The sequence below is a fragment of the Ictidomys tridecemlineatus genome, chromosome Y (genome assembly GCF_052094955.1).
Source record: "Ictidomys tridecemlineatus isolate mIctTri1 chromosome Y, mIctTri1.hap1, whole genome shotgun sequence".
Lineage (NCBI taxonomy): Eukaryota > Metazoa > Chordata > Mammalia > Rodentia > Sciuridae > Ictidomys > Ictidomys tridecemlineatus.
This window is the reverse complement of record NC_135494.1, coordinates 17199540-17213755: the sequence shown is the minus strand read 5'-3', so window position 1 is coordinate 17213755 and position 14216 is coordinate 17199540. Positions and strand designations below refer to the sequence as shown.

Genomic DNA, 14216 nt, shown 5'->3' with positions numbered 1-14216 from the left:
GCTAGAAAGATGAGAATAGTCCTGATCCAAGCAGGGACCCCCAAGTCAAAAAGCCAAGCCACCAGGAAACCAGAGGTACATGTTGTCAGAACAGTCACAGTACCCCAAGTGGAGTCACACTACCATACTATGGGAACTTGGAGCTTCCAATCCCCCACCATCTGAAACTAAAAGCCACCCGCAAATGCCACATCTCACATGTGGTTTGAGTTATTCCCCAGGACTTCTCAGAGCAGCGGTATTAGGGTTAGAGCATAGCAGAAGGTCTTCAGGTTACACATGTACTGTCCTCAGAAAGGATCAAGGTCGTTGTCAGGACCCCTTGGCAAGTTCTCATGAGGGCTGTCATAGAAGGAGCACACCCAATGCTCTTCCTGGTTTCTTGTGTGTCAAAGTGCTCCCCCATTACACATATGTCCTACCACCCATGAGGTCCCCACCAGAGCCAAGCCAGGCCTTTCGATCTCCAAAATTATAAGCATACCTCTTTCTCTAAAAAGTACCCAGCCTCAGGTACACTGCTATAGCAATGAAAATGGACTACTTTACCCAGTGAGACAGGAGAGCACCCCTCTGCCTAAGCCCAAGTGCCCAGAACACATGCATCCCCACAGACACCTGGTCTACCTGCTGGCAATGGCACTGTTCTTCTCCTTCAGGGCAAGTTCTCGCTGTTGCAGCTCAACAACAAATCTGGAGAGGTCCTCTGGAGTCCTGAGAGATAAAGAACACACATTCAGTTCCATCTGTCCCCAGAAGTGGGCCTAATTCCACATCTGGAATAGAGGTCCAAAACCATGCCATTTAGAGACCAGGATGAGTAGTCTATCATGTGACCCATGAGTGAGGCAGAGAGCACTAACCACAGCCTGAGTCCAGCCACAGCCCACCACCAGCCATGCAATAGCAGCAGGCTACCTTCATAAGCCTTGGCTTTATTTCACCTATAAAAACAGGGTGACACATAATGGTGTCACCATGCCAAGGAAATGATATTCACAAAGTGCTGCCCAGTTCCTGGCATGGAAATGATGCACAACAGCTCCTATCTTTGCTTTTCCTCCAAAACAGCTGCATGCACACAGAGTTAAGAGTAGTAACGAGGGGCTGGGGACATGGCTCAAGTAGTTGCGCGCTCACCTGGCATGTATAAGGCACTGGGTTTGATCCTTCAGCACCACATAAAAATAAAATAAAGGGGCTGGGATTATGGCTCAGCGGTACAGTGTTCGCCTAACACGGGCGGACCCGGGTTCGATCCTCAACACCATATAAAAATAAAGGCATTGTGTTGTATCCATAAAAAAATAAATAAAAATAAAATAAAGATATTGTGTCACCTAAAGCTAAAAAAAAATAAATATTTTTAAAAAATAGAGCAAGAGTAGTAATGGCACAGCCCCACACGCGTGCTACTGCATGATTCTCAGAACTATCCCAGATTCACTATCCCAGTGGATGCAAAGCAGTCCTATTCTTTATGTTTCCATATTTCAATGAGGAAATGGAAATTCAGAGATGCCATCTGGCTTTCCACAGTCCACTTGGTCCATGAGCTTAAACTCAAGGTGAGCCACATCTTCTGACTAGTACACAGAAGAACATATCCCAGAACTCTTGGTAGCTTTACGAGTAGCATGACACACATGTGGAGTGCACAGCAAGAGCTCCCAACATGGCATGGTAGGTGGCACACAAGCCCAAGGCCAAGGACACATCTTGCTTTCCTCTCCACCCACCACAGCAAGCACAGGGCTTATGGGGCCATGTGGTATGAGCCAACCCATGGCTCTGTCCCCCAAAGTGTCCCTCCACCTCACTAAGTGGATATGAAGAGCCCCTGCAGGGATCATGGAGGCCATTACTCTGGCTACAGCAAAGCAGCTGTCCATGCAAGGAAGAACCTGCAACAAGCTACAAGGAGAGTGCTGCTGGCCACCCTCCACAGCAGTGGCCTTTCTTACTGCCATTTCTCAGGCCAACACTGAAGACACTATATAGGGGGAGACACTCACCCTGGGCCACAGAGTATCTGGGGTCCCCATGGGCAGGGCCCTAGCAGTGCAAGGTACAAGTAAGCCACCCTCACCATGGTTTAGACACTCAGGACTGAACTCTGTCCTCCTGAAGTTCCTATGCAGAAGCCCTATTCCCACAGGATGGGATTTGGAGATGGGACCTTGGGGAGGTGATAAGGGTTAGGTGAGGTCAGAACAGTGAGGGCCTCACACTGGGGTCAGCATCCTGATAGACACACCAAGAGACTGCTCAGTCTCTCTCTCCTGGCCATGCAAGGACACAGCACAGGCAGCAATCTGCAAGGTGGGAAGGGCCCTCACCAGAGGCGGAACACCAGCCTCCAGAACAACAGGAATAAACTCCTGCTCCGAGCCCCATCTGTGAATTTGTCACAGCAGCCCAGCCACATTGAGAGGCTGCTCCGGCAGAAGACACACCCAAGTGGGCCAGTAGCACAGACACTCAGGAAATGGCTCAGGCCCAGCGTGACTCCATCTAGACACCCAATCCACAAGCACAACTTCATGTTTCTAAGTACACAGAAAATAAGTAAGATGTATGGAACACCCTTAGAGAGCTTCACCCCAAGTTTATCTGGAGTTTACTTCCATGTCAAGCAGGGCCTAGTGATCGAGGCTGAGGGGTCTTTAACTTCATGCGCCTCTGTGAACTGCTTACAATGAGAATTCATGTACTACACGTATGAGTACAAACAAAAAACGAAGGAAAAGCCACAGCAGGCTCAGAAGGTGAGGAAAGATGCCAGAAGCTCCCAGGCTGGGGAGCAGGGAGCCTGGCCGATAGGGGGTGCCAAGTGCACACTGCTCAGCCCAGCAGAAGCCCAGACAGGGGCGCAGAGAAAAGGGCACACAGAAAAGAAGGGAGACAAACCACGAGAAGCCCTGGATTCAGAACAAGCTCAGGGCTGGGAGAAGAGAGCGAAGAACTTGGCCTTCTGTCGCCTGTCCTGAGCTCCACGTAAGGAGGTGAGTCCACATTGAGCTGTGGATCATGGAGGATTTCTGCACAGTCACAGCCGTCATGCATCTCAAACCAAAGACCAGGGGCCCACACACCTCCAACTGGCAGGAAGAGTGTTTATTTTCCGGAAGCCTCCTGACCTGTGTGTGGTTAAAGCTACTCAGAGATGCTTACCCAGGGCGCTCCAGGGATTAGCTAAGTGCTTGTAACTAGAAGGAGTCACGCCAAGTGCCATTATGGCCTAAAAATAACACCGACAGTCCATTCTGAAACTTGCACTTCACAACTACAAAGTGGGAGGCATTTGAGGCCTCGGGAGCCTCCGACACAGAGATGACAAGAAAGTGACAGTTCCAACTGCAGCCCAGGCTGTGACACCTGCTGCGGAAAACTCTAGTTTCAGCTGCGAAGCCTTTCACATCCTAACGGGGGCTTTCAGGGAAAAAGTCTTTTTGTTCCATCTGCAGCTGAATTTTGACGCAAACTCAGCTGTGTGCAGAATAGAAGAGGGCTGGGGGATCATGCCCACTGCTCTACCCCTGAGGCAAAGGCAGTTGCAGCCACAGCTATTTTGGGGTCCTATAGCAGATGCCACAGCACTTTTGGAAGCCTAAGTGCCAGTTCCCCCAAGTCTGATAGACACCAGATCCAAAGGATACCGAAGCCTAAAGTGAATCAAGCACCAACAGCCACAAAACCAAATGAGAAGCCTTGAGCTTTCTCCCGAGGTGTTATTATTATATATTTTTTCCAAAAAATAGGAACCCGCAGGGCATAACCACCATATTGCTGGGGCTGGGCTTCAGCCAGGGCCCAAACAGAAAGGAGGGAACACAACACAAACAAGATAGGCTTTTTGTTTTTGCAAAAAGGATGCCAAAACAGGAATGAACGGAAAATATTAGACAGCAAATACTTTTGCTAAAAATCAAGGAAATGGCAAGAACTGAGGGCTGCGAACCCCTGCAGGCAGCCCAGACTTTTCTCAATAATATAACATAACTGCTTGGGAAAAGGGATGCAGGTCACCCCGATCTGACATTGATGTGGCTGATATGGGGTGCCCAGGACTGAGGAGAGGAACTACTGCTTTCCTGAGGAGGAAGACTAACTCTAAGCAGTGCAGTGGCTTCACCCTGGGCCATCTCTGGCAGAGCCACCTGCAGGGGCTGTGGTCACTGCCTCCCTGAGTAGGAGGTCCCAGTCTGGTGTTGAGGTCATAGCTACCCAGACTTCAGGAGACTCAACAAAGGGCATTAGCCCACCTCACCCTTTGAGTACAGGGTTGCTCTGTAACATCCAGGCCTTGATAGACAAGGCCACTGACAAATCTTCCAGAGCACCCATTTCCCTCCAGCACAGAAGGTCACTCCAGCCCTGTGGACGGTTCAGAGCTGGTTGCTCTCTCAGGCACAGTGGCCTGCCATGCCTCCCTCCAGGCCCATCCAAGATCAAAGGCCCCCAGCAACAAAGGCTGGAAGGCCCTCCCTCACACCTCAAAAGGATTTTCAAATGGAAACAAAATCACATCAACTATCTGAGAAGGAGGGAGCAGCAAGCTGCTGCTTCTCAGACTTGCTGCCTTCCAAAGCCAACAGCACAGTCACACTCGGCCTCAGGACCTTCATGTCCCTTTTCCAGAATACTTTCCCCTAGATACCCACACACCCCACTCCTTCATCCACCTCTAGGTCACAGGACACCAAGTTTTCAGCTGGATCTGCCAAGCATCCTATCTGAAACTGTGGACCCCACCCCCCAGCTTCTCCCTGAATCCCTTCCGCAGCCCACTACCATCAGATACCCACTCTGCCTGTCAGGTTATCATCATTGTCTCTCAATTACAATGAAAGCTCCCTAAAAGAAGAGACAGTTTACATTTTGTTTGTTTTTTTTCACTGGCGCAATCACAGGCTTCCAGAAACGTATGTGAAATGAAGGAAAAATCATGATACCTTTCCAGAGCAATACCATGCAGCTCAGCTCTGAGAAGTGAGAACTCAGACCACTGGATTCTAAGTCCAGGGTTACTGATTAAATAAACTTCACCCACCCATACAACAGTATCTGTGTAAAATCAAAAGAATGCAGAATCTTTCTACATATTAAAATGAAAGATCTCCAAAATGCACTGCTAAATAAAAACACAAAAAAACAGAATGTAAGTGTTCTATGCTGTCATTTGTATGAAAGAAAAAATACACATTGTTGTAACTGAATTATACTCGAGGATGAAGAAGAAATAACAATGGCTTCCAGCAGAAGAGGCCAAGAATGGCCTGAGAGATTTACCTCTAGATACCTTTAAAATGTATAAAATATTTTGTGCTAAGGAAACATATAAAAGCTATTCAATAAATAATTTCTCAAAGCTCAGCACTGTAATCTTGTACTGCAGAATCAGGTGCTAAATGAAAATTTTGTAAAAAGAAAACAAATTATTCCCACAGCAAATTAATGCATAGAAATCTAACTATGACCATTTACAACAAAACAATGATATCATTTCTTAAAAATGTTCAGCTGTGTATAGGTAATACCATAAACAGGACAATGATGTATTAGTGAAAGGCCTCCTACCTAAAATAATTAAGCCTGGCAACTGATCCCAAAAGGTGCTTGGTTAAGAGGGGAATGGAATGATACATGTGTTTCAAACATCTTAACTTAAAACATAAAAATACACAAGTATTCCCTATGCTACAAATGTCTTCTTCAAATACAGGTCAACTAGAGCTTTACCTTATATTTTTGCATAAAGCACACACACAACAAGTAACTCATGACTTTTAGGTTGGTTCCTTTGAAGTGGACACCTATAGTCTTCCTAGATTTTACAACTTTTCCTCTTAGTCTTTCATAGTCAATTTGTCTGATTCAACATCAATGTTTCAAGAATTTGTCTTTAAGACTTTGCAAAGGATCCACCTTCAAATTCAAAGAAATAAGACTTCTGTTACACTGAAGCAGCCTTCACAAAGTATGTAATGACAATAGCAATGGCCACCCTAAAACAGATGCCAGTGTGGTGGTGGGTGGAGGCCACACCTCTTGCCCCTAGCTTGAGTGTAGGCACATAGATGACTACCTGGGGCCTTTGAAGACAGACTTTTCCATATGAAATACATTACAAACTTTTAAAAAGTTAAGAATGGGGCCAAGCACAGTGGCATACACCTGTAATTCCAGCAGCTTGGGAGGCTGAGGCAGGAGGATCATGAGCTCAAACCCAGCCTCAGCAAAAGCAAGGTTCTAAGCAACTCAGCAAGACCCTGTCTCTAAATAAAATACAAAATAGGGCTGGAGATGTGGCTCAATGGTTGACTGCCCAAGTTCAATCCTTAGTACCAAAAAACACAAAAGAAAAAGAAAAATTAAGAATGGCTCACTGGTATGAGAATTATGGTGCTGCAGGATCTATCTGAATTTTCCAGAATTGAGAACAGAGTATATTGGTGAGAGCCATGTGTCAGCCATGTGTCCAGAGCTACAACTCTGCCACCCACACACACCTGCCCCATACTGCAGCATCTGGACCACAGGAATCATATAGAGAACAACACACACACAGATTACACTCGTTTTCAAAAAACAGACTCCACAAACCTCAGAAGCATTAAAAAAAAGGGGGAGGGCGGTGGAACAGAGCTAACATCTTAGATTCAGAAACCAGGCCAGTGCTCAAAGTCTAACTCCACTGGCTATCAACTACATGGCCTCCAACCAATCAGCAGACCTCTCCAAGTCTCAACCCCTCCTCTGGAAAATGGATGTCAAAAGAGAGCCAGGCTTAGCAGTGAGACTATGCCCTGGAGTCAGCCAGGCTCAAGTTCAATTCCCATCTCAGCCCCAGCTTCCTAGTCCGTGAAATAGGATCATGTCTCCCAACCTGACTACCGAATTAGGGACATCCAGCCCTCTGTGAGCCTTTGTGATGATCTCTGTCTCTCAGACAGTGTCCAACACCACCCCTACAAACCTCTACCAGTTGCTTGGGCACTGATAGATGACAGGTTTATTGGTTCTAATAACAAAACAGAGAGAGTAAATCTGTTTGATGACAGAACCAGAGTCTAAAACCTCACAGAGAAGTAGAAAGAACAGGTAGACTGTAAGAGAGAAGTAAAACCCCTGCAGGGGGGCCAGAGGGCGGGGAGAATCAACTCTTAGAATATAATGGGAAGGACAACCCTGATTCACCAGCAGCACCTATGGACAGACTTGGGCATCCTGCATCTGAGGCAATCTCACTCAACAAATCCAGCGAGCACTGCCACATGGTGGTCTAGTCCCAAGCCCTGAAGAACTCTCTGACACACATACAAAGACCTGGAGACTTCCCACCTGTTGAGGCAGGCAGGCAGTCACTGTGACGAACCCAATGTGCACTACATTCCCAAGGAAGACCAGCGGGGGAAGAGGACAGGTAACAAGAGTGAGGTGTGCAATCCTCACAGGTGGTCAGGAACCATGTCTGAAAAGGTAACACCTTCCACAGACTAAGCAACACAGAAGTGAGCAGTGCAAGCTCAGGGGGAAGAATTTTCAGAGGCTCCAGGTCAAGTGAAATTGAGTTGTAGCTGCAGGGTGACAGGAGAATTCCACCCAAAGAACTTCTTGGAGAGAGAAAATGTGTTGTCTCAAGGGGAACTGCACACACTCAGAGAGCCACACCCACACCTGTGTGGTTCACAGTATGCAAACGTGCAGCGCCACACTGGCAGGCTCAGGGAATGCTACAGACTCAGGTCTGACTGAGAAACCATCAACTCAGATGGCTCAGGAGTGACACTGCCTGGAAAAGCCAGGAGAGTGCTGCCACCATTGGGTCCACCTCCCTCCACCCCACCACCTGGATGCCACCTCTGTGGAGCTGGAAGAACTAGACCATGAGCAGCGGGCGGCAACATGGAGTGGGCACATGACCTTGGGAAGAGCAAATTCTGTACCCAGGTGACTTCACAATGAACCAACACCTTTAGCCTTGGCACAAAATTACAAATGTGTGGATTTCAGCTCTGCAGGATGGAACGGGGTGGAGATAAGGGCTCTGTGAGGTGGCAAACTCCCAACCCTGAGGAGGTGCAGCAGACTAGGGCTGGCTGTTGGAGGCAGGGCAAGACAGAGTGACTCTGGGGACCACAGAGAGGCGCACAGCGACAAGACGGAGCAGGAAGGGGGACCCTGCAACTGTGTCCTCACTCAGCTGTGGTTTTGCAGCTCCTCTGCTAGGTACTGGCCTCCCACCCCCTGCCTCGTGAGGTCCAGATCTCATCAGCTGTCCAAAGCCAGCAATGCGGCTTAACTGCTTCAGGCAAACGAGCCTCGTGGGTCCCCAGACACATGTAAATAAAATGAAGAAATTTCAAATTTATAGTTGCTGCCTTCGAATTCTTTCTCCCGGCTCAGGAAAGATTAAAAGGACTTCAAAGCAGCCTGGGTCCCAATTAAGCCAGTGTGACCACCGCAGGGATGCTGGAACACTCCTCTGATTAACAAGAGGCGTGCTTTGAACTGTTTGTGCTAAAAAAAGCTCTTAGAACCTCTCAAACAAATGCTGTAATTTCTCTCCCACTTCCCTCACTCTTTGGAAAAGTTGATCCTCTGAATGCTTTAAACATTCAGATAGCAGCTGGATAACAGCCCCAAACACAATTTCAGCGAGGAGCTCAGAACAGGAGCAGGGACAGAGGCCTTGCGCAACTGCCCACAGCAGGCTGGGCTTCCAGGACAGCACTGGTGGCCTGAGACTACACAGTGTCAACACACTGCTATGCGGCCAGTGCAGCAAGGCTGGGAGAAAGGTCTGGGCAGAAGATCAGATTCTCCCTTCACCTGAGCCGAGGATCCCCACAACGTGGCCCTGGAGAACATCCTTGACACCTACCTGAGCAGTGCTGCACAAAGTACCCGCACAGAAATGGCCAGAGCTGCTGGAGACAAGGGTCAGTAGAACAGCAGAACCCTCCCTCCACATCAGGGGCAAGCTCAGCTTGTGGGGCTGAAGTGCCAAGGTAAGCCACAAGAGCTCAGAATAGGAGCCCATCTACTACCGACAGCAGTATCCAAGGTGCAAAGTGAAACAAGACGCCCCATACAGTGGTGATTCACTCTGGGCAATACAACTGTGGTTGGAAGTAAGCTTGGGAGCCAGTTGGGGACACCAATCACACTGTGACTTCAGAGATCCCAGCGCATGGTTCCTGACAGTCCCACTCTCACCGTGCCTTTAACATTAAGCATTAGGAAAGCCTTCCTCGAATACCTGAGGCCCAACTATTCTACCTCTGAGGATTTCTTTCAGGGAGAGGCAGGAGATCAGGGAGAACAGTGAGTTAAAAATCAAGTCAATCTGGCTGCTGGGGAAACAATCAAAGCAATGTGTGAACAAAGGACTTTACCGGATACAGAAACTCAGAATGAAGCCATCATTAGCGAGATGCTCTCTTTGAACTCACTGAGTAATAAAAGGAGAGAAAAGGTCTCAGAACTGTGGAAAAGCAAAAGCCACATACAGGCAGAGCTTAACTGTGATTGCAGGCTGGCCCTGAGCTTGCTGTGTGGCCCTGGGCTACTTACTTAACCTTCCTGAACTTTGGTTTATGCATCTTTAAATGAGAGTAATGAACTAGGATGCCACATCCTGATTTGTGATTCTCTCCAAAAACAAAAGCTGCCTAAGACTCTGTTCCCTCTGATTATATGAATGATGCGAGAGAACAAGACTCCAGGCAGAAGGTGTAGCGAGACCAAAGTCCTGAGGCAGAGCCACAAAAGGGGGACCCTGGGAAGGCTTAGACAGCAGGCCTGGGGCAGGGAGAGGCAGAGGGCACAGAGCACATGGGGGGGCTGCAGTCAGAATTCCAGATTTGATTCTAAATGGATAGATGCTTAGACTGCTCACCTCTGCGGCCATATTCTGGAGGTTTTGTAAAAGGAGATGAGCACCCAGGTTCACCCAAGTGCTACTAGTAGCAGGGAAAAGAAAACAACCCAAACACCCAGCAATGGAGAAGAGGGCAGGTGCGGGCAGCGAGGCTATGAAATGAGAACTTCACTGCAGGATGAGTGAGGACCACGAAATGGCTCTGCACAGAACTGCAGGTCCAGTGCTTCTCCTCAAGGCCCCTCGGTGCTGGAGTGCCGAGAGAGCTGCAAGTCCCAGAGGGAGATAGGAATTACCAGGTGGGCTCTGCACTGAGAAGGGTTTATAAATGGTGTGACAGCACTAGGGGAGGGCCAGGAGCAGTGACCTGAGAGAAGTTGAAGGGACAGAATCAACCGGGTGATAGGCAGACAGAGGAGGGGGATCAGGTACAAGACCAGGGAACTGGCTGGGCACAGCAATGGAGCCAAGCCCCAGCAGAGACCACAGGAGAACGGCTGCCCGTGGCCATGGCAGACAGTCACACAGGCGCTCAACAGCAGAACAGCTTCCTTTTTTCAGCATTTCCAAGATCACTGTTGGAAGACAGATAATTTGCCAAGACAGGCAGAACTCAACGGTGCCTCCATGGGACCCCATGTAGCTCGCTGCTGTACTTTCAGGGGAAAAGAAAACTACAGAGAAGACTCTAAGAATCCCAACACTCACTTGAAAAGAAACAGCAAGTAGGACATTCACTGGGCCTCCTGAGGCCAGAGCTCTCTCTGTCCCCATTGTACAGATGAGCTTTGACAACCAGCCTGGGCCCACGCAGCCAAGAGGCAACAGCAAGAGCAAACCAGGCTCCTAAGCAGAAAGCCAAAAGGCCAGTCTGCCTTCCAGGACACTGGAACCAAAGTGCAGACACATGCGCATGCGCATGCACACATGTGGTCACTTTGCCCCCAAGAGCACCTCCTGGTTACAGGGGGAAATGCTTCAATGACACATGAACATGGCAGAAAGGCACTGCAGCTGAAGTGAGCAGTTACCAGGTTTGCCTGGTCTGGGCTCCACTGCTGTGGCACTTCCAAGGGCTCCAGTGAAAGAACAGAACCCACCCATCACACTGTAAAGGGCACATGCCACACACAGTGTGAGACCAGAGGAAATGCAGCAGACAAGTCAACGGAACCTGGGTTCTTAGATCCACTGCAGCCACTCTCCATGCTGAGCCTGGGCCGAGTGAGCACAGTCATGGAACTCACCCAGGGGCACCCCTGCGGCAGTGCCCTTTGTATATCAAACTGGCCTTTTTCAAAGAAAACAGGCACTGCTTTCCTCAAATCCAAGGGGAACTGCCAAATATAAGGCAGATGAAAGCAAGACAGATATTTTTTTCAGGACACAGAAAACCACTGGGCAGCTCCCAACTCCTGTGGAAACCTACAGGGTGTAGGGTCCAAGGCACCTCTAGGTACCTCCAGGGTCTGAAACTCAACTAAATCCCAAAGCACATCCTTAGAGTTCTCAGTTACTGGCATGTTACAAACACCACCGGCCACATAGTGCCTCATACAACCCTCAAGCAGGAAGGACAGGGGTCCCATGGCTGCTGAATAGATGAGACAGCCGAGTCTCTGGGTGGCACATCATTGGTGGCTACTGAGGCAGAGTATGACCTAACTGTGAAGGCTGCTCTCACCAACCCACTAACCTGTGAAGCAGAAACAACCCTTACCAAGGTCCTACAAAACCATCCCAGCTTCATGGGATAGTGAAGGACGGGTAGAAGAGGCCAGAGGAGGCTTCAGAGGTCCTGATCTGCTTCTCTCCAGTTACCTGGAGGCCTCGGGTTAACAAAAGGTGGAAAGCAATGGGGTGTGAACATCACACTACTTGGGCTCAGAGGTGGGGGCTGCAGAGGGAGAAGGGATATCTCGTATGTCCCAGGTGAACAGGTGCGTGAGGGTGCAACATGCCTGAACCCAGCTGCCCACCTGCTTACCCTGAGAGTGAATCATGGTAAATTTGTGGGCCTGGCTTCATGTAGTTGTCTCCCCAGCATCAGATGTTCTAGAAAACAAATAACTTAGGCCTCAAGAAGGCTGTGAAGGGCAGCATCCTGCAGACTTTCCAGCAATGCTGAGTCAGAATCATCTGCTTACTGCACTGCACAGCTCAAGGCCAGGAGTTCTCAGGAAGCTCTTTGTCTCCTCAAGACACAAAAGCAAAAAAAGGCCACATGAGGTATTTTGCTTGATTCCATTTACTCAGCACCACTCAGCACCAGGTACCCAAACCTCACAAGAATTGTCTTGTTAATTCACACAGCCTGAGATGGCTGTCATTCCCCACATGACAACTACAAACTAAAGGCACAGTTCCTTGACCCTGGTGGGCAGTGCATTCAGGACCCAGCCTCAACCTTGGCGTGGTAAGCTGTATCCTTAGGATGGCTGCAAATTCTCTTTGCTGCATTTGCTTTCTGAGTCTGACATCAGCAAAGCCTACCTTCACGGGTAGCAGGGAGGACTAAGTTGGCACCACCAAGCTAAGGGCATTGACAGGCACCTGCAGTTGCTCACTATGCTGCATTTGACCCTCATGGCCCTGCAGGGCCAGGTCAGAGGGACACAGGCTGCAGTACCAGGCAACTCACAGAAACACTTGTTCAATAGTCTGTGCACACAGGAGGACCCAGGAGAGCAGACACCTAAATGTACACCTCTGGCTGCAATAGCAGCCCCTGCTGGCACCCCAACACTGGCAGTAGACTCTCCTTTCCTCCCATTTGTAGAGACATTTCTACCCAAGTGACACAGTAAAGAGTCAGCCTACTAGGTCTATCAGAGAACAGTAGCCCCTGCTGCCCTGTATCTCCTGTACCAGTTCCCTGCCCTCGCAGCACACACTGGAGTCCCCTAAGCCAAGCCCACTGGGAATGACTTCTCCTCTCAGACTGCACTGCAGCTTTCTTGAAGCATCACCTCCAACTTCCCAGGATGAACAGGACTTAGCTCTTGCTCCTCACCACTGTCCTCAAACCATGGGAACACCCCCCCCAATCACTGTTGTCAATGACACAGCTAAACCCCAAGACTGGAGATTTCTTGTCTGGTTCTAGAATCAATCCACTTGCACAGAGGCCATGTAGCAAAGTGTGATTATTTCCACTTCCTGCATTACTTTGTGTCTTCTCCAAAACTAATGAAGGTTTTTCATGTGTTGGTCTGTGTAGTTACTACCAATGCCCCCCTGAGCTCTGTGAACTATCAAATCTGCTCCCAAGATGTCAGAGATGCCAGGTTGTCTATCGGTTTCAGCCTCAAGCTGCCCCAAGGAGGACTGAAGACCCTCTGCCAGGGGCATGGGCAGCATCTCAGGTTCTTACTCCCATGGTTAGGAAGGTCCTGTCCCCTGCATGCAAGCCCTTCCTCTTCACCAGCTACTCACTCTTCCAATAGGAGCTTTCTGGAAAAGGATATGAGGGAGATACTTTTTTGAGACTTTATAAATCTGCTCTCCTACTGACTGTTAATCTAGGTTGAGTGCCAGGCACTGTGGCATGCGTCCATAGTCCCAGCACTGGAGAGGCCCAGACAAAAGGGTCTCAAGTTCAAGGACAACCTGGGCAACTTAGCAAAACCACATTGCTTAAAAAAAAAAAGATGAAAATTCTTTTCCTACAAGCTCCTAAAGACATTGCTCTAGTATCTACTAGACTCAGATGCTGCTGACAGGGTGAAGCCCATGCTGACTCCAGATAAATCTGTGTTCTACTCTCATCCTCTGAGAACTCAGCAGAGGGGCTTTGCCCAGCAGTCACAGCCTCACAACACGTGTCTTGGTGATGGCCTGCATTGCCGACTCTCATCCACTGACAGGCCCCTTCAGTCTTCAGCCCTGAGTTCTAGGGAATATTGGGGAATATTGGAACTGTTCCAAGGTCAAGTGCTTCCCATTTCTCTGCTGTACTATCTGAACGTGGTCCACCTGGATCGACCCTCACCTTCTGTTTTTCTCACTTCATCCTTTTGCTTTTCTTTCTGGGAAATTTCCTCAGCTTCCCAACACGTACGTTGATTTTCTTCCCACATCTGTTCAGTGTTGATTTCCCAGGGCTCTCCTGGTTCACCTAATGTTCTTCTTTCAGAGAATTCTTTGCCTGTTAAAATACCTTCTTTTATTTCTCGGGGGATATTTACAAAAGGTTTTTTCCTTCAAGCTTTGTCCTTGCGTAATTTCCATTTCCTCTAAGTTCCTTTACCTGGGCGCACCTCTCCAGGCACGGATCCAGCAGAGTTCCCCACATGAGAGCTGAGAGGTCTCAGCACCACTGCGTACTCCT

General features: G+C 48.9%; 1 protein-coding gene across 1 annotated transcript in view; it reads right to left on the bottom strand.

Moving 5' to 3' along the window:
• The window catches only part of LOC144371882 (mitotic spindle assembly checkpoint protein MAD1-like), a 238895-nt gene that overhangs the window by 171013 nt on the left and 53666 nt on the right, over positions 1–14216 (bottom strand). Inside the window, 1 exon segment of the mRNA XM_078035192.1 lies at positions 628–714. Within this exon segment, the coding sequence (XP_077891318.1) occupies positions 628–714 (87 nt within the window).